This window comes from Chaetodon auriga, chromosome 2, assembly GCF_051107435.1.
Source record: "Chaetodon auriga isolate fChaAug3 chromosome 2, fChaAug3.hap1, whole genome shotgun sequence".
Classification (NCBI taxonomy): Eukaryota; Metazoa; Chordata; class Actinopteri; order Chaetodontiformes; family Chaetodontidae; genus Chaetodon; species Chaetodon auriga.
Window position 1 is genome coordinate 29235028 of NC_135075.1, and position 27957 is coordinate 29262984.

The 27957-nt window shown below is 45.2% G+C and overlaps 2 protein-coding genes across 2 annotated transcripts in view; one reads left to right on the top strand and one right to left on the bottom strand.

Moving 5' to 3' along the window:
* Positions 1–23938, bottom strand: matn4 (matrilin 4). Its single transcript, XM_076745733.1, has 17 exons — positions 23678–23938; positions 12960–13104; positions 11764–11939; positions 11195–11353; positions 10776–11007; positions 9221–9343; positions 8596–8718; positions 7946–8068; positions 6373–6495; positions 5786–5908; positions 5539–5661; positions 4232–4329; positions 3643–3774; positions 3200–3383; positions 2904–3056; positions 2453–2557; positions 1–1306 (listed from the first exon to the last, which is right to left on the bottom strand). Exons 2-17 carry the CDS (start codon positions 13039–13041, stop codon positions 1248–1250), a joined length of 2118 nt encoding a protein of 705 aa, XP_076601848.1. The 5' UTR covers positions 13042–13104; positions 23678–23938; the 3' UTR covers positions 1–1247.
* The window catches only part of rbpjl (recombination signal binding protein for immunoglobulin kappa J region-like), a 20458-nt gene continuing 12445 nt past the window's right edge, over positions 19945–27957 (top strand). The window contains exons 1-2 of the mRNA XM_076745744.1: positions 19945–19999; positions 23583–23730. Coding sequence (XP_076601859.1) covers positions 19945–19999; positions 23583–23730 — 203 coding nt within the window. The remainder of the gene's footprint in view (positions 20000–23582; positions 23731–27957) is intronic.

Consider the following 27957-nt stretch of genomic DNA (forward strand, 5'->3'; position numbering starts at 1 on the left):
TACAGGGATTCATCAGAAAAAGTACAAAAAGGTAAAGCTATTAGAAAATATACAAAAACATACAGGCATTCAAATATAAAGGGGCGTACATCTGTGGTGATCTTTTTTATACAAAACTACAAGAATGAGGCGATCTAGCATCGTTAATGTGGTCATTCATTTACACACAGCGCCCTCCCATTGTCAGCCTAACGTGGCGCGATGACGACAGACAGAGAGGCTGATGGTATGACTGACGATGGTATGACTGACGGATGCAGACGGAGGGATTTCCTGCTGTAGACGTGACGTGAACTTCACAAGGGTTTTTTTTGACTCGTATGAAAACCAGCACTCAGACGTGAAAAGGTCACCGTGAGACAAAATCTAGAAACTGCAGCTCAATCAACGACAGACCACAGCTTCAGTGACACTTTAAACTTCTTAACGTCCCTTTTTCAAAAGTCTAAACCAGTTTCCTCCTCGACGGTCTTCACACTGCACAGCCGGTCAGTCGTGGCGTCAGACTAGTTTCTACGAGTGAAGATTTTACACGAGAACGGCCAAATTAGCACTGGGTGTGGTGATAACACTTCATTTTCATGACTCCTCTTTTTAATGATGCTATTCTACTGCGGTAAAAACAAAAACAACCTGCTATAAATACATCATATTTAACAAACCGTACAAAACACATCAAGTATAAACAGCACTAAGAGAAACAGACGGATGCTGTGAGACTATGAGTGAAGGGTGTGTGATGCTGCTCATGGTGTCATAATATTTGGTGCTTACATCTAATACCTACAGTACTTTGAATACAGCTGCTTTACAGACAGCTGAACAGACGTCGTACGATGTCTTAGATTCATCCTTGATTCCGTTGCGCTCATCTTGTGGTTTCCGTCCGTCGTATGAAAGCGTTTGTTTTCGTCGCGGCGGCTTCGCTCAGTGATGGAGGGAAAGTGGATGTGCTGGAGGTGTTTTCTTCTTTTTTTAAGTGTACAAATTAGGTCAGCCGCATCGAGAGCAGATGTACGATTCTACGTCGGAAGCTTTCAGATACATGTCGTCGTCATCAGCGTGAAGAGCAGCAGACCCAGCGAAGGCTTCACAGGCTTTGTGGAAAGACACTTTGGATTGGTCCGGTGATTGGAAGGGTTTCTGATTCCCCCTTTTGATGATCTTGCCAGGATGTGCCCTCCTCCTCCTCCTCAGTCTGGTATTCTTCCTCTGTGGTGTCCTGTTCGCTCAGTGTGGTGATCAGATCACTTCCTGGAGAGGAGCTGGTTCTCCAGCTGCTCCAGACGAGCCGTCATCCCCGCCAGTAGACAGCTGATTAAGGAATAATAATAATGACATACAGGCATTAACTGTGAGCCTGCTCATGAACACGTACATGATGATTTCTCAGTTTACAAATTAAGGCATTTATTTTTTGGTTTTTAGATGTTTTCAGTAACATTTGGTCAACCAACAAAACATCTATTAAAGGTGCAGTGTGAAGGGTTTAGAGGCATGTTTTCATTGGTTTTAATCACCTGACTCTGAGAATCATTGTGTTTCTCTACCTCAGAACGAGCTCTTCATGTCTACAGAAGGAGCAGGACTGTCATGTTTCTACAGCAGCCCAGAACGGACAAACCAAACGCTGACTCCAGAGAGCATCTTTCATGTTTTCATGTTTTTAGCAGCCACTGCAGGGCAGGTGAGGTGAGGCTGTTCAGCTGGCTGCAACCTGGAACCTCACCACTAGATGGCACTAAATCCTCCACTGGACCTTTAAAGGCTGCAATTATTATTATTAAGACCAAAAGCAACAATCTGTGTGTGTGTGTGTGTGTGTGTGTGTGTGTGTGTGTGTGTGTGTGTGAAGGAACAGCAGTTGGACTCACTGATGTGTTTTTAATGGCTCTCTGTGGCTCAGAGGAAGAGACCGATCAGGATCACTGAACTTGTTTTTTGTCTTTTCATGTATTTTGCTGATAATTTGCTAAACGCAGAATATAAGCATATTGAAGAATGCTGACGTTTTTTCCGGATTTGTTTGTTACACGGTGAGACTTGGACCAGTTGTGGGAAGAATTTGGGGCCGATGTGAGGTATGTTTTGTCGAGGGACTTTGCTTAACTCAAAGCACAAATAAGTCCAAACACAGATGGAACTACAACCATAGTCCCACATCTGTAACACACATTACACATCGTTTTTTAATCCTTCCACTGAATCCAGAGTGTAATTCACCAGGTTCCTTAAAGGAACGAACCCACAGAGGAATTTCACCCAATTCTGGTGTATTTTAGTCGTAGTCAGTGGTCACTACATCTGTCCCAGTTTGAACTGCCACCAGTTTCTCACCACAGATCACAGCAGCTTTTAAAGAATATCTAACTGCTCGTCGCTGCAGAGGAACGGCTGGTGGCTTGTTCTGGTTGCTGGTGTTTGGATGAAGACGTTTTTCTTTAAAGGATATGTTTCTGTGTGAGCTGCTCCAGGCTGCTCATGGTGGCCTGCTGGAACTCCACCAGGCTCTCACAGGCACATGGATCCTTCACCTCGATCTCCCCCTGACTCTCCTCTGCAAAGGGACAAAGAGGGACAGGAAATAAGGTTACAGGCAGCAAACAAACACCTTCACTTCATCTGTTTCATGACACTTTACACCTCACTACATGCAGGTGTTAGTTACTTATGGGGGAAATATTTTGCCATTGCGTTACGTTGTGCTTTCTCTGCGGCTGGCAGCAGATGGAGCCAAAGAACAAAACGTGACTCTCATCTTAATGTTGAACGTAAAGCAGCCTCCTGCAGGGGATCTGCACAGCATTAGGATCCATATATAGCTCCTGTAAGCTGTTAATATGTTGCCACACATCAATGAGACCTTGAGAAACGTATTCTACGCTGCAGTCGGAGCGTCGTACCTGGGCAGACGTTGAGTTTGAGGTTCTCAGCGATGGTGCTGATGGCAGTGAAGTCGGTGGTGTAGTAGAAATGTTTCTCCACAGGCTCAGATGCAATCTCACGAAGTTCGTCTTCCACAGCTTTTCCAACGCCCACCGCGTACATGGTGATACCTGCGTGCACAGAAACAAACGCAGCAAACACACATTTAATGTCAACTTCACAGCAGCAGGGACCAGATGATTAGTCCTCCGTCACTTAGATCAAGAACACGAGCTGCAGATGTGGTTTGACCCTCACACTCGTTGAGTCTTACCGGCTTCTTTGGCCTTCTTGGCGAACTCTGTGATGTCATCCTGCGAGCGTCCGTCAGTGAACACCAGTCCAATTCGTGGGATGTTGCGGCTGGCAGGACGAGCGCCCTCTGCCTCCGAGAAGCTGTTCTCCACCATGTGTTTAAGTGCCAGACCTGTCATGGTACCTTTCTCCATGTACTGAACCTAGACAAGCACAAGACACAGGTGTTATAACTGAATCAGGAGAGAGTTGATGGACGCTCATAATGTGCCATTTCTTTCACTATGGGCTCAGAATCTGCTCCTGCTGGATGTCCATGAAATGAAAGTCTTCATCTTGTTGCTTTGACTTATTCAGCAGGTCAGTGCAACTTTAAACAGGCGCTGTGTTTACAGGTAGTTAATGCATCAGGTATGAAATCATGGAAGTGGACATAATGTGACAGAGAAGCAGCAGCTTTACCTTCATGACTGCAGCTTTGATCTCGTCAGCGGTGTGGTACATGTTGAGAGGGAACTCTGTCCTGACCCGACTGGAGTACTGAACCAGACCGACTCTGGTGCCGTGAGCAGACACGTCCAGAGAGTCCACGACCTGGAGCGCAGGAGCAGGTGAGCGATACACATCGGACACAGTTGCAGGTCCTGTATTAGTGTGCTTAAATCTTTATCAGTTTATTATGATTATTTAAATAGAAAATGTCACTTCCTGTCCCCTAAAACAAACAAACACACTTTTTACCCACAATTCTGCTGATTTTGTGCTTTTCTTGTTGGATCTTTGCCTTCTTTCCACTGTTGGATTACCTAATTTTGGGACCTGTACGTGGATACTGGTCCTTAATCTACACTGGAAACGGCTGGCGAACTCTACCCATCAGCTGTTAGCTGTAAACAAGCGCTGGCTGTTTTGCTGGTGTTACAGATTGAATGTGATCAGATTAACTGGTGGTGGATGCGTCCATTGCAGATGTATTGAATTTGTTGCATTGTGGTCTATTTTTTTGATGTTGTTTGAATACTGCCGCTCTTCATGTGAAAAGTTGCCTCACCTGGTTAACAAACTTTTTGACCAGCTCAAAGTTTTGAGGGCGGACACTTTTGGAGCCGTCAATCAGAAGCACCAGGTCGATGTTGGCAGACTTGCAGGCTGAAGGAGAGAGAGAGAGAGACTGAGAATGAATGCAGGCATCATTTCTGTCACACAGCTGAACTGGACCCGAATCACAGGGACCTGCACATGTCAGCTGATCAGGAGCAGGAAGCACAGAAATGACAAAAAGATGTTTGAGGTGCAGGAACTTAGAAACAGTAAGATTCATTTTTCATCTGTCCTTTGTACAAATCTCAGTGCTTTAAATGTTACATAAATGTACAGAATACGTGTCAGAAATGTTTATTATCTCATGTTTATGTTTAAAAAAATCCATAGTGGTGCACATACTGTTACTCAACTGTCAAATATTGATCAGTATTGGCCTCAAAAATCCACCATCAGTCAATCAGTCAGCCTGAAACTGTTAATAAACATTAATAAAACTTAAAATCTTTGCTCAAAATTCTTTGTTCTAATGGAAGCATCCATGTATATGGCAGATGTAGCCTCAGTATAGCGTGGCTGATATATTGTATGAGGAAAGTATTCAAAAGTATTCAGACGAAGTAAAACTAGAAAGAAAGCTTGATATTTGTCGTGGCAACAAAGGACGTCTTGCAGTTATGTGTGATGTTGGATCAGATAATGAGGCTGCCTGCACTGCCGTGAAGCTCCACATGGGGGTGCTGTGGAGGGTTCCTGGCAGGCACTCCGGTGTCTCTGCTTCCCCTGAGGAAAGGAAAATTCTAAAGATCTCATCTTTGTTCAGCCAGTTCCTCCCAGACAGAACGGAGCTGCTTTTAACATCAGCATGGGGGCTTCATTTCGTCTCCTGAGGAATAAGCCCAGTCTGTTCTGATCTGTTTTCAGCTCCGGACGCTCGCTCCCTTCGTTAACGCTCATCTGATCGCACCGAGGTGGATGTCGGTGTGGTGATGTCAGGCCACGGCGTCCTGATTGTTACATATCAGAGCTCAGCAGCGCAGGTGATGCACCACAGACATCTGGGTTCTGTGTGTGTTCTGGTTTATGTCTGCGGGTGTAGACTGACCTCAGACGAATGTGATGACGATGCTGACCTTCATCCTGCACCTGCAGCATTTGGTCCCACAGGACCTCCAGGGTCTTAATCTCCCTGCATGAGTCTGAGTGATCAGACTGTGTTATATGTCCTGTCCTTTAGTGCCACTCTGCTACGCTGTCCTGAGTTTGACTGTTCAGATGATTTTATAAGAAACAGATGATTTATCTCAGTGGACTTACTGCCGCAGCTCTTGCCGTCCTCCTGCAGCAGCTGTCCCTCTGGACAGATGCAGTAATAAGATCCTGGAGTGCTCACACACTGATGCTCACAGCCGTGCTCCACTGTGTTACACAGGTCCATGTCTGCAAACACACAGTCAGTAAACACAGATGACATTATGCACCACACCTGCACAGACACACAGAGTCAGAGATAACGCTCAGAGGATGAGCTGAGGAGAGATGAGTTGCTGTGAAATTCACTGACTTGTGCAGGTCTTCTTGTCTTTGTTGAGTTTGAATCCTTTGTTGCAGTCGCAGGTGAAGACGCCGGGCGCGCTGACGCAGATCTGTTCACAGTCATGCTTTCCCTCAGCACACAGGTCAATGGCTAAATAACACACACACACATTTATTTATAATTAATGGAACTGTGGACCTTCGTTTCGGGTGTTTGCTTTGTTTCTGTGTGTATGTGCGTAAGTGAAGCCAGAGGATCATGTAAAAACAGAAGATGATGACCACATACTGGAGGACAGTGACAGACAGACCAAAGTCTCCAAACTGCTTTACAAGGACAGGAAACAGGAAGTCGTCACTTTGAAGACACTGGAAGCTGCAACTACTTCATGTTAGCACTCAAGGGACAGACATTACTAATCGATTATCAAAATGAATGAATGGAAAAACCACTTCAACGTGCTGCAGGATGGATGCATCAGGAGTGTGTGTGTGTGTGTGTGTGTGTGTGTGTGTGTGTGTGTGTGTGTGTGTGTGTGTGTGTGTGTGTGTGTGTGTGTGTGTGTGTGTGTGTGTGTGTGTGTGTGTGTGTGTGTGTGTGGGGGCCTGACTAACGTGAGCAGGTCTTCTCGTCCTCATTCAGTGTGAATCCTTTGTTGCAGTCACAGGTGAAGACGCCGGGCGCGCTGACGCAGATCTGTTCACAGTCATGTTTCCCCTCAGCACACAGGTCAATGGCTAAATAACACACACACACACACCCATTGAGATAAAGTGTGTGTGTGTTTTAATGCTCTGGTGTAAATATATTTTCCAGGGACACTGCTTCTTTTTTTTCTGTGCATTTCTATAAAAACACTCGTGAACATTCGATCCAAAGAGCATTTTTCAGCTCTTAGATCTTTGTTGGACTTTGCTTGAACAGCTCGTCCACACAGGAGTCGTTTCAGGTGTGTATTTCAGCCGTCTGCCTCACATTCGTCTGACTGAACAGACGTCCTATGTGGACAGAAATGTGACACAAAGTGTATTTTTTTACATTTCAAGCCCGTCTTCTGCCTTCTGTGAACACATTGTGAGACTGTCGTCGTGTTCCCAGCTCACAGATCTTGAATACACTGAGATAAGAGTGTTGGTGCTGCTGTTGAAGGTTTAGCACTTAGCAGTTAATGATAAACTCTTTCCGTCTGTCCTCCAGTTTTATCAGCTGCTGATAAACAACATGTCTTTCATCTACTCTCAGCTCGATGCCCTTCGCTCGGACTCCCTCCATCGTCTCAGCTGGAACTAAGAGGCCTGATCACATCACCCTGTGCTCGTCTCCCTGCGCTGTCTGCAGGTTAGAGTTCACATTAATTCAAACATTTTATTGCTCCTAAATTCATTTCTGATCTGTTGACGGAGGCCTGCTGGTTAGTCCCAGGTCAAAGTTTATGACTGAGGCTGATCAGGCTCACTGTGGGACTACTGCTTCCTTCTTTTAAGTCTCTTCTTAAAACGTTCTTTTTTGTTTTATTCCTATTTATTTGATCTTATTCAGTTCATTTTATTTTGTTATTTTAAGCATTATTGCTTGGATTGAGTGTATAACAGTAAAAAGATACTGAAGCAACAGCGTCATTTTTACTTCCGTCCTGTGACGAGTCCTCACATTGAAAAGAGAGAAGGCAGCTGCACACAAGCTGGTCTCTACAGAGGATGTAACTGCACATTCTTTGTAGTCGTGGCTTCATTTTGGGGAGTGAAAAAATCCCAACAAGGCTTTGTTTGAGATTCACATCAAAAAAGTTGCAGCCAGAGATGGAAATACTTCAAATATATTCCCATTTCAGAATCAGGGTTAGTGTAATGGAGCAGGTTGATTCTCCTTCCAGTGTTCCTACATGATCCAGAATTAGCTGGAAGAATCAGCTCCATCGGGCCAAAGTCAGGCAGGTTTTTAATCAAATTTGACCTGCGCCTCCATTATACCAGCCGCAGACATCTTGGTTTTGTTTTTATCTGTGTCATTAACAGCCGTCCTCGCCAGAAAAATGGCCGTAAAGGTCGACTGTGCCAGCAGATTATCGCCACTCATATTTGCGTTCATTGTTAGACGTTAGTGACCTCTAGTGGTCGTGGTAACTATGACGGGCGCAGAGGAGGAGGTCAGGTGACGGAGCAGAAAGAGCAGGTGTGTGTAACTCACCCTGGCAGGTCTTGCCGTCGTCCAGCAGCCTGTGTCCCTGGTTACAGCGGCAGTGATAGCCACTGAGCACACTCACACACTCGTGATCACAACTGTGGTTCCCAAACGAACAGTAGTCGATCACTGAGGGGGGGAAAGCAGCGAGGCCGTGAGCAGCAGAGCAAACAGCAGCAGAGCGTGTGGACTGCATGTATGTTCCTGCCGTCTGACAACAGATCTGACCTGGAACAAGCCAAGAACCCGAGGAGTTCTGCTCCTGAAGCCGATATCTGCTAATGAAGCTGCTTCACACCTTCACTTTTAAAGTCTGTCAGATTTATGAGAGGAAGTCTTTCTTAACAGACAAACAGTGCAGTGTTTTTAAATCAGGCTTTTCTTCTAAAGCATCCATGCACACGTTCTGATTAAAGGACGCAGAGTAAAGTGAAACTGCTTCTCTTCTAGAAGCAAAGAGGAGCAGGACGAACGTGTGCAAAGCTTGTGAAGGTCAGATCCATTTCAGCGTGAATGAACATGACATGAAGTCAAGCCGAGCTCTCCTCTGACTGTGAGGCCAGGAGCTATCAGCAGGTAATACTGTGTGTGTGTGTGTGTGTGTGTGTGTGTGTGTGTGTGTGTGTGAGCGGTCATGCTTTCTATGTGAGACTGACTCGAGCAGGTCTTCTTGTCGTCGTTCAGCTTGAATCCTTTGTTGCAGTCGCAGGTGAAGGAACCAGGTGAGCTGACGCAGATTTGTTCACAGTCATGTTTCCCCTCAGCACACAGGTCGATGGCTGAAACACACATGCACACACACACACACACACACACACACACAGCAATTTCATGAGTAACTGTCCATTATCGTTTGTTGAATTCATTAATTATTTCACCTTTTGCATGCAGGCATCTTAAGTCGTGGATCAGTTTAAGACCTCGTTTCTTCACTGCTGGGATAAATTTCACTTTCACCACATTAATATTCTGTTTGCAGTTTTTTTTAGGTGGTGTGACACTACTTTCATTAAAAGTATGCTTGACATATACTTTCAAAAAGTGTACTTGTAAATACATCGAATTAAGTACTTGTATGTATTAAAAATTTATACACTAATTCTGTGAGATTTAAAGTGGTGTTTCAAAGTACTTTAAAGAGTGCACTTTGTTGAAAGCGTACTTTTGAAAAGTACACAAAAAGGTCAGACGAAGTGAAAACCCACGCTGTTGTCCGTGAGTCCAGCCGTCTGGCCTGCTCTTTGTCTGTGTGCCGTGTGTTTCTTTGTCGTCCTGTCTTACCTGCACACGTTTTCCCGTCGTCGTTCAGGGTGTATCCGGGCAGGCAGAGGCACAGGTAGGAGCCCGGCGAGCTCTCACAGATGTGCTCGCAGCCGTGATCCGACTCCAGACACAGATCCACACCTACAGCAGAGATCAGACCGACTTCAGCGACCTCAACACGGCTCGGCGCCGGAGCGAGGAGCTGCAGGACGTCATGGGCCTTAAAGTGCCTGAAAGCTCCTGACTGTGAGCGATGGATCCCACATGAACACAGACTGTGGAGGTTTGCTCATTTCAGCACAGATATTAATTCAGGGTTTTTCATGTTTCCAGACAGCTGTCAGTCAAACCTGATCGAACCACACCCACACAGTCCTGATGAAGTTTTTAGCATTCAACTAGTAATAAATAACAGTTAAGAATGTTTCCTTGAACTTTTGTCTAAACTGGGTAAATCTCCAGTTTGATGCGGTTTGTGTTTTTATTCCACACACAAAAACCTGCCGCCTACATCGCCCACAATGCAACTCACCTGCCGATAGTTTCAGCCAGAGAATCAGGTGTGTTATGCTAGCAGCAGCTAACGCAGCCTGCAGCAGAGATGAGGAGCAAACTGGACATTTATCAGACTTCAGCAGCTCCGTCTGGAGACACTAAAGGTTTGAAACACCTGGAAACACCTGGAGGCTGATGAAGAGCTCCTGTTTAATGTTGAATTATTTGATTAGAGAGAGTTTTCAGGCCTTCCAAACGTCAGTGCTATATTTTTTAATTGATTTATTCTCTGTCTTAGATGTTTGTGTGTCTGCCTTTTCCCTCTTCCATTTCTCATGAAGCAACGCCAGAGATTTTTCCCTGCAGCCGTCCGGTCTGGAGTCATAGCAGCTCGGGGAAATGTCCTGAGCAGGCTGTTATGAGAAAGTATTAGGTTCTGTGAGGTCAGATGGGCACGGTGATTTTTTCTCTTGGCCGAGACATTCACCGTGTTTTTAATTACATAAAGAATCTGGTGTTGCCCCAGATGAAGCCGGCGGCATGAAACTTAAATTCCAGAGACTTGGCTGCACTTTTTTACCTGCCTTATGTTAGGCTGACTTCAAATGAAAGTTTTCCGTTTGTGGCATAAAATGTGAAGCTCTTCGCTCGTTTCAGGTGGAGATTTTGCTAAAATATGATGTCTAATCCGTAAAGAATTAGTCGTCTCAGGCGTTTTATGAGCTTTCTTTTGTCTGGATTTAATGTGAGAGCGAGGATTTAAGTTTTCACGTTCCAATAAAATTATTTCATTTTGTTGAATTTTGGGTGATTTCATATCCTGTTCTCTGCTAAAACTCCCCCTGACAAGAAAGCCTGTAATAAAACCTGAAACTCATCCAAACCAAGTCAAAGTAAACAGAAGCCAAACGTTACGTGATCCCGGTCGTGATGACACGTTTGTCTAAACATCCACTTTACAGGAAACTCCTCGTCTTTTAAAGATGGATTGAAAAATGGTTTTGGCAAATACGATAATGAAAATACCAAAAGTAGATTTTTACAGTCAGTGAGGTCATTTCCTGTCCTGCAGTCTCACCACAGAGCTTGTCCTGGAACTGAAGCCCGAACTGGTGGATGAGATCGAAGGACTCCACCAGGAAGACGTGGTCCTCAAAGGGCGGAGACGCCATGGCCCTCAGTGACGTCATATCGGCTCGGGCCACCCCCACGGCGTAGATCTCAATGCCTTTCTCTCGGGCCTCAGCTGCCACCTCCGCCACGCGGTCCTGAGGACGTCCATCGGTCACGATCACAGCCACGTTGGGGACCTGAGGGACAGAAAACCTCCGGATCAGAGCTCAGGTCAGGCAGGGAGGACGTGGTGTGAAGCCCACGGAGACGCCTCATCACAGCCGGAACATATGAACTGTCTCTACGTTATTTCATAACATAAAAGGTGTGAAACCAAGACAAATAAACACAAGCTGTGAACACAAACTTCAGAGCCTGCCTCACCTTCGGCCTGTCTCCCGCCTCGGCAGTAAAGGCGACATTCATCACGTATTTGATGGCGAGGCCGGTCATGGTGCCCTGAGCGAGGGGAATGATCTGATTGATGCCTTTCACCATGGCGTCCAGCTTGGCGTGGGTCTTCAGAGAGAACTCACTGCGGACCTGAAGACCAGCGAGGACAGAGACGTCAAAGACAGACAGCAGACAGTGTCCACTTATCACATCATCACAGTTTAATCCTCAACTTCACCCACAAAGAAGCTGTATGAAAACGAGGTATAATGTTTACAGAGTTTAATATCTTGGTTAGCATGTTAGCATGCTAACATTTGCTAATTAGCACTCAACACAAAGTACAGCTGAGGCTGATGGGAAAGTCTTTGGTTTTGCAGATATTTGGTCGTAAACCAAAGTGCTGGAAAGATCTGAATGTTGATCTGATGAAACGTTCGTCCTGAGGGGAACATGAACGTCTGACAGTCCATCTGACAGACAGGCGGCGCTAACATGGCTGAAAACAATAAATGAAGCACAGTATGGATGAAGATCTGGATGCTGTGCTCCTTCCGTACCTGGCTGGAGTATTGAACCACCCCCACTCTGGTGGCGTTGAGTCCGATGTCCAGAGTGTTCAGGATGTCGATCATGAACTTCCTCATGGTCTCAAACTCGTGTGGCCTGACGCTGCGGGAGCTGTCGATGAGGAAGACCAGATCCACCGGACCAGACTTACATTTCTGCTCCGGACCTGGAAGAAGGAACAGGAACGGTCCTGAAAAGAGCTGAAAGCTGATTTTAATCCGTGTTTCTGATGGAGGACTGAGGCAGAACACATTTTAAAAAGAAATAATCAAAGAAAACACTGAAGATGTTTTTGAGCATTAAAGCCGAAAATGTTGTTCACAGTAAATTAATATAAATGAAAAAAGAGTCATTTGTTTTTGTGTATTTTAGGGGTCAGCGTGTCCTGGTAGGCGAGTGTGTGTGTGGTTTTCAGTTTTCTGTTTTCCTTCGCTCAGCAGCTCCTCCAGCTCCTCTTTGCTCTCTGGTTTCACTCTCCTGTTGTTTACCACCTGAACTCTCCTCCGTGGCTTCAGCTGCCACAGGCTCCTGTTTCTCTCTTTAACTTTCAGCATCACTCCCGTGTTGTAACATCATCTCTGTTCAAACACACGGCGCCCATGAGCGAGGTATGAGGTGAGTCTGTGTTTGCGCATTATGGGATGGAGAGGAACTGTTTGATTCATGCACGTCTAGAGTTTCTTCACGAAGGCTGAGAGGCAGAGCGGAGGAGGCTCGGTGTCAGAGTGTGTGGGACTGTTCCAGCCTCAGTTTCAGACAGACGTGAGCACCGGCTGGTTTTACAGCCTGAAATAAAGACGCCCGCTTCATCGTCTGCGTGTAGAAACGAAGTCAGCCTTCAGCTGCAGGTATAAACCACGTCCAGATGTTTACAGTAGGTCTGATATGTATACATATGACATTAGTGATGAAGTCATGATTCATGTGTTCACTCTGTTCAGGACCTGCAGCTGTGAGGTTTTTAAAGAAGTCAGCACCAAAGGACGATAATTCTGCCATTTTTCTGATTCCTAAACAATGAAAATACCAACGTGTACACAAGTTTCCACAGAAGGCAGAGAGTCCATGTCTGTGGTCAGCTGTTCTCACAGCTTCGACCTCTCGAATGGAGGGAGCTAATAAAACCGCCGCTTGTCTTCTGTCTTAATCTTTTTCCTCTTTCTTCCCACAGTCCGGGCAGACTGACCTGCTTTTGGCCTGGCGGTGGCGAGGACGGCCAGGGCCAACAGAATGAAGCCACTCAGTCCTCTGAGCTGTCTCATCTTCATCCTGATGATAGCGATCTAGCAGACCAGGCGCTCACAGCTGGACTCGGCTGGAACTGGATCAGACTGTGAGGGGGGAGAGATGGCGGGTGAGATAGAGGGACAGCAGAGAGGAGCATGAGCTGAGTTTGTGTCCTTTAGCAGGACGCAGACTGTTTTAAAGATGTGTCCAAAGAATTCCAGACTTAAAGGTCACAAGACATTTTAACAGCTTTATTTTAATCACATAGTTCATGTTAAGTTTCAGCTTTGTGGCGTCTGATGTACAAATTCAACAGAGCTTCTGGTGAGTATTGATCATAATAACAACACGTTGGATCATCTGAGGGTGGAGCACAAAACACACGTAGAGGTCTTTCCTCCCATTGTGTTCAGATCACATCCTGTTGAATGTCGCCCTCTGCTGGTCACCTTTTTCTTGAGGTGTGTCACTTAATTGCAAATAATGAAGTATTTTTCATCATTTGGAGGCAGAAAGCAGGAGGTTTAACCAGCTGCAGGCCAACACCTGGGCTTGAAATGTCTGCAGTGATGAGCCATCAGAAACCATCGCTGACGAACATTCAGTCCGTCTGCGATGGTTTCTTCTAACCATGACCACCGCTTGTCCCTCACCATAGCCAATGATTGGTCCTCTGCCTCTTCCGACCTGTTTTTGAGCCTAAATCGAACCAGAGATGTTCCAAACAGCATATCTCTGTGGGTTAATTTAAAGGGCTTGTTGTGAGTCTGAGGGCGGAGGAAGGAAACATCAACCTCCTGTCACTCAGCTTCACCACTGAAGGCTGTGTAAAGGTGCCATTTAATGAGAGAAACCTGATGTGTCCTTTATGAGACGAGGACTACGTCTTATCCAGAACACCTTCATCTGAATCTGCTAACTCCACCACTTCTGTCTGTTTTCCCTTCGAGCGTCACGTCAGTCTGTTGTGAGCGATTAGAGTGTAGACCCTCCAGTAAATTCCTGCCCTGTGTGTGTTCATAGAGCCGTAATAAAGTCGATGGAGGGTTTGTGTTGCAGAGGGACATTCCAGTCCTGCCCATCGTAAAACACTCTGCTGCAAACACCTGGAGAAGGTGCGCGGCTCGTCCTGTTAATGGACGGCTGTGGACAAACGCGCTCAGGCCCTGCAGGTTAGCGGGCCGACCAGCAGCCATAATGATAAAGTCTGAGGTGTGTTTACATTCAGGGCACGCGCTCAATTCAAACAGGCGCCATGAAAGCCACCTCTTCCTCAGAGCGGGGTCCTTATCGGGGCCCGACGGCAGCCAGAGCCGCTCAGGTCTGAGTAATGAGTCGACAGATGTGGACGAGCACAAAGGCCCTTTTCTCTGTTTGTGTCTCTGTTTGTCTCGTTGTCTTTCTGTCTGCCGTCCACATGTTTTCTGTGGTGAGCGGAGGGTCAGCCAAACATTTGCAGCACATTATTCATGCTTTCAAGAGGAGGCTGCGGTGATGCCTTCAGTGACCTACAGAAAGTGTCCTCAGTTTAGTCGAGGGTCCTTCAGAACACCTTCTCTTGATCCACATTCAGCATAGATTTACTGTAGGACCGTCTTTATAACCGACCTCGCAGCACTGAAGGGACACTTTCCTCCTTCATACCAGACTATGAAACAAAAGGCTGCTGGTGTTCAGCCTGAACTCTGTGGAACCGTCACCCCCACCCGTCACATCAGGTGGATCTGCTGAACTCTTTAAGAGGCACCTGAAATATCATTTTTATTCCAGGGTTGGATCTCCTGTGGTATCACGTGTTTCTGTCATTACCTCCAGAAACAGGACATGTTCTCTGCTCCTGTTTGTTAGTCAGGTAGCATTATGTCAGTCATACCTGCACACGTCTGAACAAATCTAATGCAATAACATTAAACCTAAGCCTGAGTCAGAGGTTACTCGCTTTAATTCAGCCCTTAAAAGAGATTAAGTTAAGAGAAGGGTGCTCAGGTTGTGTATTTTTATCTGACAGACACACCAGTAGAGAGATGCTGTAAACTGGTTTGAGAAATCTGGAAATGAAGTTAAAATGTACCGAATTTTATGCATTTAAGCCAATTGGAGACTCAACGAATCAACTGATTCCAGAGTTTGGTCTCAGTCCACGTCTTCTGGGACGAACCTGAAACGTGCGTGCGTGTGTGCGTGCGTGTGCGTGCGTGCAGGACAAAGACTCCTCAGTATAACTCTGCAGCTAAATGACCGTAGCCAGACCTCCACCCCCAACAACCTTTTCCTGTCTCCGCTGACCAAACAACAATCTACGACCATCCTGCTGCTGCCGAGCACGTGCGCACACACACACACACACACACACACGCACTCTGCTCCCCCTCAGCGTGGGTCACAGACCGACATATGTTCTATAATTATCCACAAAGAGCATCATTCAGCTCAGACTTCGTACTTTCTCGTTAAACATTTCATTGACTGGATGCTTGAAGGCCTCTTCTTGTGACTCTGAGCCGTTCACAGTGTGTTTCTCACTTAGTGTTAAATATAGAAGTGGAGATCCTATTTCCTTCAGTAAACACCTGAAACAAATTCAAACAGCGTCTGCTCTTTGAGTTAATTCACCCAAAACTCTTAAATGTGTTTTTATTAATAGAATTGAATTCTTTGTCGTAACTGCTGCGTGAAATTACAGGATGATTAACTGAACGAGCTTATTACTGATGTTTAATCTGAAGGAATCCGCCTTAAATATCAAGTCACAGACGTTCGACGCTGCACTGGAGCGTCGGCCCACGCACAGTTAACAGAGCTCGTTGTTAAAAGCAGTCAAAGAGCTGCAGCAGCTGTTGATGTTGGCGCAGATGCAACGTTACCACGACAAATGAAACAGTGGCTGTTTCTTAAAAGGTCTTTTCAAGTTCAGGCAGTAAAAATAAACTATTTGACTTCCTCCAGCAGAGACTCAGAGAGCTGACGGTCAAACCGAAAATCAGCTCCGAGCATCAGCGGCACGAAGCTGACGAACATTTAAAAACACCAAACTCTCCGGAGTCAAATCAGAAAAAGCATTTATGTCTTTTCCTTCAGTGAACGGAGCATCGTTTCACCAAAGTCCAACATCCAAGATTTCACTTTAGTACAAAGTATTATAAGTAACGTACTGAAAGTATCAAAGTACTTGCTTTGCAGAATGGATTATTACTGCATGTATAACGTATTATTAGAGTATTATTACTGCTTGTTGATGTGTAAGCAGTGGGCGTGGAGCTCATTTTATATACTGTTTGGATAGTTTCATTTGTCATCATATATTATAAATCAAACGTGTTTTGTTTGTAAAATCTTAAACCAAAAAGTAATTAATAACTCCAGCTGTCAGCACATGAAGTACCTTGTTTGAGTAAATGTACTTAGTTACTTGTTACCGCTGCTGCCTGGAAGACAAAAGGAAACTCAGGGTCCAGATTGAGGACATTTCTAGAGACATCATGTGCTGGTCTCTGCTCTGTTTCCTGAACCAAACAAAGCACAAAGATCTCCTTTAAAGTCTTTCTGAAGGACTGAGGGACAGAAGAAAAGAAGGAACAAACTGAAGGAAATGAAGCTTCACTCTGGATCTCATCCAATCAACCAGCAGCTTCCTGTGACGCTGAACGCAGACAAATGTTCAGCTCCGGACTGGCTGTTACTGCTGCCCCCTACAGAGCAGGACGCGTTAATGCAGTCTGCAGGTCAGACCTGAGTCCAGCGTCAGTCTGCAGCTCCTGCACAACATGTTCATCTGGATTTTAACTATTACTGATTGATCTGCCCATTGTTTCTCAGCCAGTTTATCTATAAAATATGAGAAAAAATAAAGATGAGTAGATAGAGATACAAAAAATAGATGAAATATATCAGGATAGAATCGGCTACATCCTCACATTTGAGGAGTTTAAATTCAGAGAATTTGACTCAAAACATCAACAAAATAGTTGCCAATTAATTTTCTGTTGGTTGACTGATTAATTGACGAGCTGTGACTGATGCTTCTTTTCATTTTTCATTTCCATTAATCTGTTGATTATTTTCTTGATAAGAGTAGATCAGGTTTCTCTTGTCATGGAGCTACTGAGTCTCAAACATGTCCTCTGGTGTCCGTCAGGATTCAGCTCCATTTTGGCTTCAATCATTTTGCGTTTGCTGGTTAAACACGAGGTGATGAATGTGAAAGTGTGATTTGAGCCGGTCACGTTCAGGTGGAGACGCGTCACATTTCAATGAAAACAGATTATTTTTGTTTGGATCCGTCATTGTTCAAATTCTCCAAACTCTTTCCATCGCGGCTCGATTGAGTTTGACTGATGCGACTTCGATTCGTCCCTCTGGCGTCTCACATCGACATAAACCAAACAAAACTCTTCCACTGACTTTCTAAACATTTTCTGAATCATTTCACCGCCGGTCACAGCTGGCACTCAGTAACTCCAGCTGCAGCACAACTATGTAGTCCTGGAACGATCACCAGGACTTATTTATTGTTTGTCGTTTTCTCCCTGCTGTCTGATAGAAAACACAGTCCTGCTGTTTGTGTTCATCTCTGATGTCTTTAGCAGCTTCTGACTCAAACACTGAGACCCTGCAGGTCAGCGGTCTGCAGGATGAAGATGGTTGAACCTAAGCAGGATTTTTGTTCCTCTGAGGCCACAAACTGAGCAGTTAGCCGACTTCCTCGGCTCCTGGTTCATTTCTGTTGACTTCTGCGGTTTTAAAAGCGTATTAATTGCATTTATGTTCACGTTAAAAGGAGAAATTTAACATTGTGGGAAAAACACTTACTCTCTTTGTTGGAGAGAGTTAGATGAGAAGATTGATGTTGCTCTTAATACGCAGCTACCAGCAGCAGCAGGTTAGCTTAGCTTAGCATAAAGACTGGAAACAGCTAGCATGACTCCATTCGTAGATAACAAAATCTGGCTAAAACTCACTTTTTTACAGGTTATATTTTGTTTGTCTAACACAGAAACTGAAGTCTAAAAACATAGTTGTGTAGGACTATTCCCTGGTCTTAGCCCATCACCCTGCAGAGGGTCCAGAACGAGGGTCCAATGATCAGTGTTTGTACTGAAATGTCCGGTCTCTGGCTGCAGACATGAGTGAGATTTAACTCTCAGTAAACAACCCATGAGCATATTTCCCAAAAGTGTCAGAGTTTTCCTTTCAAGTGACTCGATTTCGCTTTTCAAAGAAGAAATAACAAATTCTTCCTTTTTACAAGTGAAAATTCATAATAATACTTTCAGGGGTTTTGCTGCTTCAGCATTAGCCTCCATGGCTAATATGACTGGTAGCATGTGGTGGCTAATGCTAATGTTAGCAACTCTGGATGAAGACTCCTCTTATAGTTAATGTTATAGTACTTATAGGTGATGTCAGGTCAAGACATTCACCGTCATCCTGTATTTATTATGTGATTATGGTATCTTTCACATTTTGTGAGGTTTGGCATTAATATATAAAAAAAAAGAGCCAGTTCAGGTGAAAACTGGTTCAGTTTATGTGGTGTTTGACATCAGGGATGTTATAGATTAACTAATCCTACATGTGGGAGCTTTAATAAGGAGGCCTGTGTGTATGTTACTGATAACCACGTCTGACATGTCCACAGCAGACGTGTGTTTACATGTCAGTTCTTAGCATCGTTAAGTCATTTACAGCTACTGGAATCAATTAGAGCCTTATTACCAGGCAGGGTGCTGTTTGCTAAAGGCACCGTTTGACTCTGGATTGATTAAAAAGTCTTTATGGGTGTTTTGAGTTTTTTACAGCTTGTGTTTCGGCCTGTCTGCAAACTTTTCCCCCACAGGTAAAAATGATAAATATCCCAGAGTGAGGAACACGTCACGGTTTGTATTTAGAGCAGTCGGATAATTTGATGAGAACAAAATGTCACATAAATGTAGAAAAAGAACAATATGGATCAGGCAGCAGGTATCTGCAGTGTTTGCCAAAGAGAAAGGTGTGTGTGAGAAACCTGCAGTCCAGCAACAGGTGATAATCTCTTTATCCACACAAGCTGAGCGATACAGTAATGTACACGCACACACACACAGCTGACACCAGCAGTTTGATAACAGATCCAGGATGGAGAGCAAACACACACACACACACACACACACTTAAATACCTTTTCCACCACAGCCTCTACCTGTTGACCGCAGGTGTGCTGGAACATTGTGTTTACTGGTGAAGTTGCTTCGTCGACTCACAGACTGATGGACGTCTGACACCATGAGGATGATGAAGCTGTGGGTTTAGTGTGTGTCACTGCAGCATGTGGAGCTTCTGGGTGGGTAGAACCTGAACCTGCAGCTCTGTGAACCAGCATGAGAAGAACAGCCGGAGGATCTGAACCACAGACGACGACTTGACTTCAGGTCAGCAGAACCTTTCATTTCTTCTTACTAAGCGTCCTGATGTTGGACGTCTGTGAGGCTTTATGCATAAACTGCAGTGTTTTCATGTTGAAGTTCTCGTGGTCTGTTCTTTGAGGCTGTAAGAAATTTAAAGCCATGCGTTGTCTTCAGTTTAACAGATTTGTCTGTTAATTGCATTGAGGATGAGTTTACACACACACACACACACACACACACACACACACACACACACACACACAGAGTGTGTCCAGCAGCATGGGAACGTCTGATTCCAGCAGACCATCAAACTGCAGCACAAAGCCAGTTTCATGTTTAGTCAACAGCTGCATGAATTGAATTACACAGATCTTAGACTTCAAGGCTTTGTTTTAATCCCCATAACCAGATCTGCCAATTGTGCGTTTGCTTGTTGAATGAAGTCCACATCAGTCCTGAACTGTCGTGCAGCTCTGTCCTAAACAGAAACATCTTTGTTAACGGTGCAGTTATCTTAACAGTTGTGACAGTAACCATGGACCCGAGGGACACCCCGTCTTAATGTCAGCAGAGGCCATCATGGAAGAGTTGGACGGCGGGGAAAATGGCGGCAAAGGTGAGCAGAAGATGAGCGGTCGTATCGATAGCATGAACACTGTGACGTCAACCAATGGAGCAGCTTCAGAAGGACGAAGTGAAGCAAGTCTGAAGCCATTTTTACCACAGCAGTACTTTGAGCCTGTTAGCATGCTAGCATTTGCTCATCAGCGCTGAACACAAGGTACAGCTGGGGCTGATGGGAAAGTCAGTGATTGGTCTTAAACCAAAGTGCTGGACAAGTGAAATTGATAGTTCTGACCTGATGATGGCGCTAAGAGATGATGATTCATCCTGAGGGGATCATGAGTGTCTGAACCAGACTTCACAGCTGTTGAGATGGTTCAGACTGGAGGAGGAGGAGGACTAACCGACAGAGTAACAGAAGAAAGATTTGGTTTTCTCAGTCCACACAAAACTGTTGGACAGGAAGGACTTTTAATCTGGTCTCCAGGCTTTGGTCTGACAAACTAATGTATAAACCAGAAAGAGAGAAATAATCCATCCAGGACTGTAAAGCAGGGGTTAAGTGAGGTCTAAAACCACAAGGTAATTACATCTAATTAACTTTTTTCACTCTATCAATCATCTGACCCCGATAACCATCCTGTGACCTCCTGCCGGGGTCGTGACCCTGAGGTTGAGAAACGCTGACAGGTGAGGGATATTTGACCCTGTCGTTGGCGTCCTGTCGGAAGGTTTCTGTGCCTCAGTTTGTCAGCGGCAGGAAGACTTAAACTCGACGGTGTTGGTGCACAAAGCGTCTTTTTCTGCTCTTTCTCCACAGGAGATATTTACTGTTTCTGCTGCTGTTGTTGCTCTTCAGCTCGTCGAAGGTTTCAAAATGGTCAAAAGTATATAAACATTAAAAACAAAAATGATATTCCTGCTACACAAGATCAAGTTTTTTTTGTCTCTGGTAACTGAACTAAAACAAGCTTTAAAGGATCTTAGTTCAGGAGAAACGCAGCATTTTGCTCTTAATTAGTGATTTTGGGTGAGTGAACGTGATCCTTCGCTCAGGCTGAAAAGGAAACTGAGATCAAAGCAGCAGGTGAAGCGGGGAGACGTGGACAGACAGAGGTCGGAGGCGGCTCGGTCAAGAAGTGTGAGCTGCACACACGAAGTGGTCTCTGTAGGTTTGATTGACAGGCTGGATTCACGCTGAGATGATAATAAATCAGCTCAGCGGCTCAGATGGAGACCATATGTTCATACGTACTGCAGCAACGTGAAGAGCAAAAAGGTACAAAGCAAACACGCTGGAGGGAAGAGACGGACGGGAGAGCGGTCCTGAGCGCGGTGAGGCGGGCGGCGGCCTCGTGGTCGGTACTGTAGGCGGTCTTGGTTTTGACTGACAGCTGGAGCCCAAACTGAGATGAAGACACAGCACTTCTTGTTAGCAGCTTTCGATTGGAACCAGATGTCGACTCTGCTACTGTTAGCAGTTCTCTGACTGCAGGACTGTTTTACTGACTGTCTGCCTGCCTGTCTCACTCACCGACTTCCTGTTGACTGACTGACTCTCTTGCTGTTCGACTGCTTGATTATCAGCCTGCAGAGCCGACCGCTTTCACCGTGACAGACTTTGACTGACTGACTGAAAAATTATGTTTTCATTTATGTTTAATCACCTGAAAATAAGAATTGTTGTGTTTAAAATTACATCATTATATCTTTGTGTGTCTACGGAAGCTCAGAATGGACAAACCAAGCACCGCCTCCAGAAAGCGCCTTCTGCCTTTTTCCTGTTTTTCGTGGCCACCATAGGGAGCGTGAGGCGAGGGGCGTTCAGTTGGGTGTAATCTGCAACCTCACCACTAGATGGCTCTAAAGGCGGCGCACTGCACGCATTGCAGTGAATTCTGGGTCAATCTGAATTGTCTCTATGATGAAAAACATGGCTGACCGAGCAGCTGTGTCAAACCGCTCAGAAAGGCAGCATGAAACCTGAACCCAGTGCAGAGCTGAGACCCTGAGGCCTCTTGGATCAGGACTCAGTAGTCCTGCTCAGTCAGGGTCCAGGATCCAACCAAAAACCTCTCAGAGCCGTGTATTTCCTTCAAGTTACCGCGCTCTCTAAAAACCCCTCAACTACTCGCTCCACACCATTAACCACCATTGAATGCCAGGTTTCACTGGCTGGTACCATGGAAACACGGCTCTTTACATTTGATTTATTTTTTTCAATATTTCAATTTTTTTTCCAACTTTCCCATTTTTAGTCCCAAACTGAACGTGTGCTTCAAAACAGGCGAAAGGAAAGATCCAAGATGGTTTCCATCGTTTGAGCTTTGGAGCTTTTAATCACATCAGGTCATCATTCTCTCTTCTTCTTCTGTGGTTTAAAGGCACCTGACTGGAGGACTTGCTTTTTTCCAGTTTTTTTCTGAGATTCATTTAAAATTTACTCTAAATTTGGTTGGAAACTTGTCTAAAGGTCTGAGTTAAGCTCACTGTGTTTGACTCTAAGAGAGGAATGAAGACTGACCCAGAGCAGAGCAGAGTCCACCATCTATCTGTGAAACTGGGTCTGCACTGCCTGTCTGTCTGTCTGCCTGTCTGTCTGTCCTCCTGTAGGACTGACCGTCTACGTGTCTCTATGCTCAGCCAGGCTGATCTGTCGGTCTGTCTGTCTGCTGCTTCTGACCGCCTGCACAGAGCATCACCTCCAGGCAGCCAGTGTGAACCCAGAGCGTTACTCTCACCCTCTCTCTCTCTCACTCACTCACTCACTCACTCACTCACTCACTCACTCACTCACCCTCTCACTCACTCACTCACTCACTCACTCACTCACTCACATCTACTTTAAACCTGCCACATTTTCCTCCCCTGATGTTTTGTAGAACTAAAGGGAAAAAAAATCAAATTTCCAGTGAACATTTTTAGGATTTCACTTTGTTTCATGCACCAAAAATGGGCAGAAATCAGCAAAAGCTTTTTGCTTTATGACCCGAAACAAGACCAGTAAGAGAAACAAAGATGAACGTCTTCACAACAAGCTCTTCATCGAATATGTAGGCTCTAAACTAAACTTTAAGCTGCAAGTTTGGACATTCTTCAGGAAAACCTCTTGAAGACTTGAATTAAGAAGCAGCTGATGCTAAACTGAACGATTGGTTTCATCACAGATCAATGAGCCAACATTTCCTCAAACAGTGACTTCAGTGTTTGTCTATAAAATGTCAGAGAAAAGAGAAAATGCTGATCACAGTTTCTCAGAGTCTACGGTGACATATGTAACCGTCTTATTTTGTCCAACCCGCAGTCTAAAATCCAGAGATATTCAGTTTACTGTCATTTCAGACCCAGAAAAGCAGCAAATCATCACATTTTACACAGCGGAGCCAATGAGGGTTTGACTTTTAGACTGAAAAGTGACACAAATGACTAATAATCAAAATACATTTTCTGCGGATTATTTCAGCTTCTTTTCACACTGAGCGTCTCAGATGATGGTCTGATGACGATTTGCACCACCTCTCAGTGCTTTGATATCACCTGCTTCTCTTTGCCTTCAGGTGGAATCTGTTTCACCGTCATTTGATCTCTTTTTAAAGCGATCTCACAGTTTCTCTGTTTTCATGTCGTTCTGTCAGAAACATCGACGAACCAGCCAGGATACTCCCTGCCTGACAGCGCTCTGTCATACCACCCTCCTCTGTCCCCCGACCCGGTCAGCCCGCTGACTCACCTGGGGACGCTGCTGGCCGGACACGACGCACCGAGGAGCGGCGGATGGGACAGGTAAGGCAGGCAAAGCAGCTAATCAGCCTCCGCAACAAAAAGTCCCGTAACACACACAATGTCCCGGGTTAGGAAAGGTGTTGTCACGGTTTGTTGGAGTCTATCCCAAACTTTTTTTTTTCCAGAGCAGCTCTCACTGTGGAATCCGCGCCTGGACGTGAAAATGCGTTCAGCGCGGCGGGGTCGCTCTGCGTCTCTGGCTCCGTGACCTTTCCTCGGTTCTACTCTGGTGGAATGAGGTGGAGGGATGGTGTGTAGGTATTAAGATGGCAGGAGGAGAAGTTTTTGTGAGGGCAGAGACCCCACCCCCCTCGCCTTTGAAATCCGAACAACGGGGAGTGAGAGTCGGGGTTTGGAGAGGTGAGGTGGGGCCGCGGCGCACCGAGCGCGTCGTGGCGCACGAGTCAGGGTGGCATCACCGACCAAACTCGTTTCAGTCTAACTGTCTGAATGGTGAAATATTTACGTAAACTTAAATATGATGGTGGAACATCCCTTTGATGCTGCAGTGACCGTTTGTCGCGAGATCTCCACGACTGGACTGACCGTCTCTTCAGGTTTTATTTGGATTAAAAAGCATTTCATGATGTTTCCTCTAAAATCTCTCCAGACGCATCACATTTAAGATGCCTGTAGGGACGTAATGAGGACGAGTCCGAGTTTATTGTTTTAATTCATTGTATTAACGCCTGTTGGTGACCGTCTGATACCATCAAAAGTCATTATTTCAGAATGAACCGCCACAAAACATTCAACCACAGACAGATAAAACAAAACGTGCTTTTAAATATTGTTTTTCAGGTTTATCTTACCTGATTCCTCATCAGCCAAATATGAAAATGTCCTTTTATAATCTACAGTCCAGGTTTAAGTGTATGTTTAGTATTTAAAGTAGATCAAACTGCTACAATTAACTTTCATGACATGAAAACTCTGTAAAAGGTCAAATTTCCAACATGAAAACACTGAAAACAAGTTCACTGCTGTTTAACTGTGATGTCATCAATACGCATCGTTACGCCTCCATCCTGATTGACAGGTCGTCATGGTAGCAACTTGTCAATCAGAAGGCAGCCGCTGAAGCATGTCCTGCATCATGAACTCTAAATGGGATCATTATTACAAAATGGACGTCATGCTGTTTGTAAGAAGACGTGAAACCAGTGAAACCAGTCCATCGACTCATTAGGAAACTGTTCACTGAGGTAAAAATCAGGACGGAAGTCGGGTCATTTTCTCATAAGCTCACATACTATGGGAAGTCTTGTTGCCACCAGTGGAGTCGCCCCCTGCTGGCCATTAGAACGACTGCATTTGAAAGGCGCTTCCACTTCGGAGGCTGCGTCTACAGTCTGATGGCAGAGCTGTGAATGTTACTCTTTACAGGATGCAAAGATCGACTTCTCGCGTCGAAGCCGCTGCTTCCAGAACGCTCTCTGGAGCAGAAGATGCACTTTTTGGGAGGTGAATTCCTGTCCTCCCCTCCCCGCTCTGCCTTTGTCCATTCTGTGTTCCCGGTGTGAAATGCCTGAGAGTCTGAGCTCCTGACACACTGACCTTTGACCTTTGAAGAGGGGAAGGTCTAATTTAGACTACTGCTGGCACCCTGGTGACTGCTCACACACACACACACACACACACACACACACACACACACACACACACACACACAGCCAGTCAAGTATGAACCCTGAACTGTGAACTGTGGGGAGAGTGAGCAGGGTCAGTGGATCCCCTCATGTATGAACAAAACACCCAGCATGCAGCTCACCGAGCTGCCTTACAAGGAGCGGCCTGCTGTCCTCTGGATCCATGAACCGCTGCGTGAGGAGAGGAAAGTTTTGTCTGGAAGCAGACAAATCATGAGTTTGCTCTTTGTTTTCTGTCCAGTCGTTCGTGATGCGTCCACATGGAGGCAGCTGGACTAACGGAGCTTATGTTGCTTTGCAGAACACAGATTGAGGTTTGCAGTTTAACCTTAAGCTCTCAGATATCAGGACGCCTCAAGATTCAACAATAATAAATGTTAAGAAGCAGCGTTGATGCTGAGAGCTTTGTCCTATTTCTGCCTCAGCAAATGAATTCACAGCTGGATGTGCACATAAACTTTAGAAAACATGGAGGATAATCAGCCGCCGGTTTGTGTGAAGCTCAGTGACAGTCGCCATCCTGGCAGTGCCCGACTCCACCCAACTCCAAACTAGTCCAAGAATAAGCAGAGGTGGAGTGTGGGTGGAGCTGAATGAAGCCTGGTTGCTGAAACTAATTTTCTAGCTGTCACTCAAAGCAGCCGTGCCCCTGATTTTATACGTAACTTTAAGCTTTGATATAATCTAAATGAGTGAGTTATATAAAAGTTTATCCACCGTACAGCCGCCTCCAACGGGGAAATTAGCTTCAGAACAGCAGTCTGTAAACACGTTTACTTCTTTTAATATGGGGGTCTATGGGGACAGACTGGCTTTTGGAACCAGCATCAAGTGGCCATTAGAGGAACTGCAGTTTTTGGCACTTCTGAGCTTCATTTTTCAGCCCTGCTGCTGCTTTGATGTGATGTCATTTCTGCGTCTCAAAGCCAGTTGTTATTTATGCCACCACGATGGTGAAGTCGTGACTCACCCTACTGGGGTTAGGGTAAGAATATCAGGGTAAGCCAATCAGAGTTGGAGTAGCATCGTGAGCATCGTTAGCTCTGGCAGGAGCTCATGACGCGTGTTGTGTGTGGTCAACACGCTGCATTGACTTTATTTCTCAGTTAACTCGGCTCAGTGTGATTCAACCTGAAGTTTGGGGTTTTTGAGCAGAGAGGAACGTGGACCCTCGTGTCTCCGTTTGACCCACTTGTGCCTGAGTGTCAGATCAGCTGTGCGTCCTCTGTGTTGTGACTGTGGTGTTGTTGGGTTGTCCTTGTTAAAGCGAGCCCCCTGCTGCTCCAGAGGGCAGCTCGGCTCGTCTCTCCGTGACACGGCGACAGAACTCACCCTCACTCGGTTAACATGGAGCTGCAGTAAGAGGCGTTTTCATGGTGAGAGGTTTGGTGCGGTCATGCCGTCTGGTCCTTTGTTTTTGCTTTGAAAGGTCTTCATGGGTCCAATAATCTGAGGAGAGTTTACATTTTAATGTTTTTCATTAGAAATGATTTAAAGGAATAGTTTGACATTTTGGGAAATTGACTCATTTGCTTCCTTGGTGAGAGTTCAGCTTGATCCCACTTTCATATGGTAAATATTAAGCTACAGCCAGTTAGCTTAGCTTAGCATAACGACTGGAAACCTCTGGTTCTGTCCAGTGGCAACAAAATCTCACTGTGTTATATCATTAAAAACCGAAGTGTGCGAATGAGCTGTGTGAATGAGTGTTTGATAAAACCTAAATCTCTCCTAAAATGTTGAAGTACTCCTTTTAAACAACGACTGACATTTCAGCACTTGTTTATTTCTGTCTTCATCCTGTTTTATGCTCTCACACACAGTTTTCTCCTGGTTTGTCACAAAGTTCAGCTCCATCTCTTCATCCCTTCTTCCTCTCCTCCTCTCGTGTCAGCGGTCTTCATTATGAGGAGCATTCCAGACTCCAGGCCGCGGGGTAGTAACTCATTACATCGTTGCTGCCCAGAGAAAACAGCTAATGTGACAGCTGCCATTGTTAGCGGAGCTACACGGGGCCACTCAGGCCATTAAGGCTTCTGTTCCTTCAGTCACTGACATTCTGTTCAACTGAACCTCTGAAATCTAATCACACAGATGAGTTTGCACGCCGTGTTTCTGTTTAATCACCAACAGAAACATGAAAAATTCAAATGAATTGCCTTTATTTGGCTTCTATTTTGCGTTAGAATTTAATTGTTTTTGCACAAATATATAAAGACTCTTTACAAAAATGCACAGATGAGCAGAACTTTAAAATGACAGTAAACACTCACGTCCATCAGAATCAAAGGATCCTCTCAGGTGCTTCACCTAAATGTTTCCCTGCTGTTCACTTTGCTGCAGTCAAAACTCAAAAGCTCCCAAATTTAATAAGGAAGAACTTTTGTTGTAAATTTGAATGAATTAAGCAAACAAATGATACAAAAAATGAATCAATCTCAACAAATAAAATGAGTCAAACAGACGTAGAAATATTTTCTATCTCCATATTTTATGTTCCAGCAGTTCAATAATCACTTTTACTGGGTTTACTTTCCAGCGTCTGACACAGTAACCGCTCATTTACTCCAGCTGTGAA

Excerpts from the sequence above, each read along its gene's own strand:
- matn4 (XM_076745733.1), bottom strand. The coding sequence starts at position 13,041 with ATGAAGATGAGACAGCTCAGAGGACTGAGTGGCTTCATTCTGTTGGCC. Across the intron at positions 8,719-9,220 it reads CGACGGGAAAACGTGTGCAG|CCATCGACCTGTGTGCTGAG; the intron begins GTAAGACAGGAC and ends TGTGTGTTTCAG. Across the intron at positions 2,558-2,903 it reads CAAACTCAACGTCTGCCCAG|AGGAGAGTCAGGGGGAGATC; the intron begins GTACGACGCTCC and ends GTCCCTTTGCAG.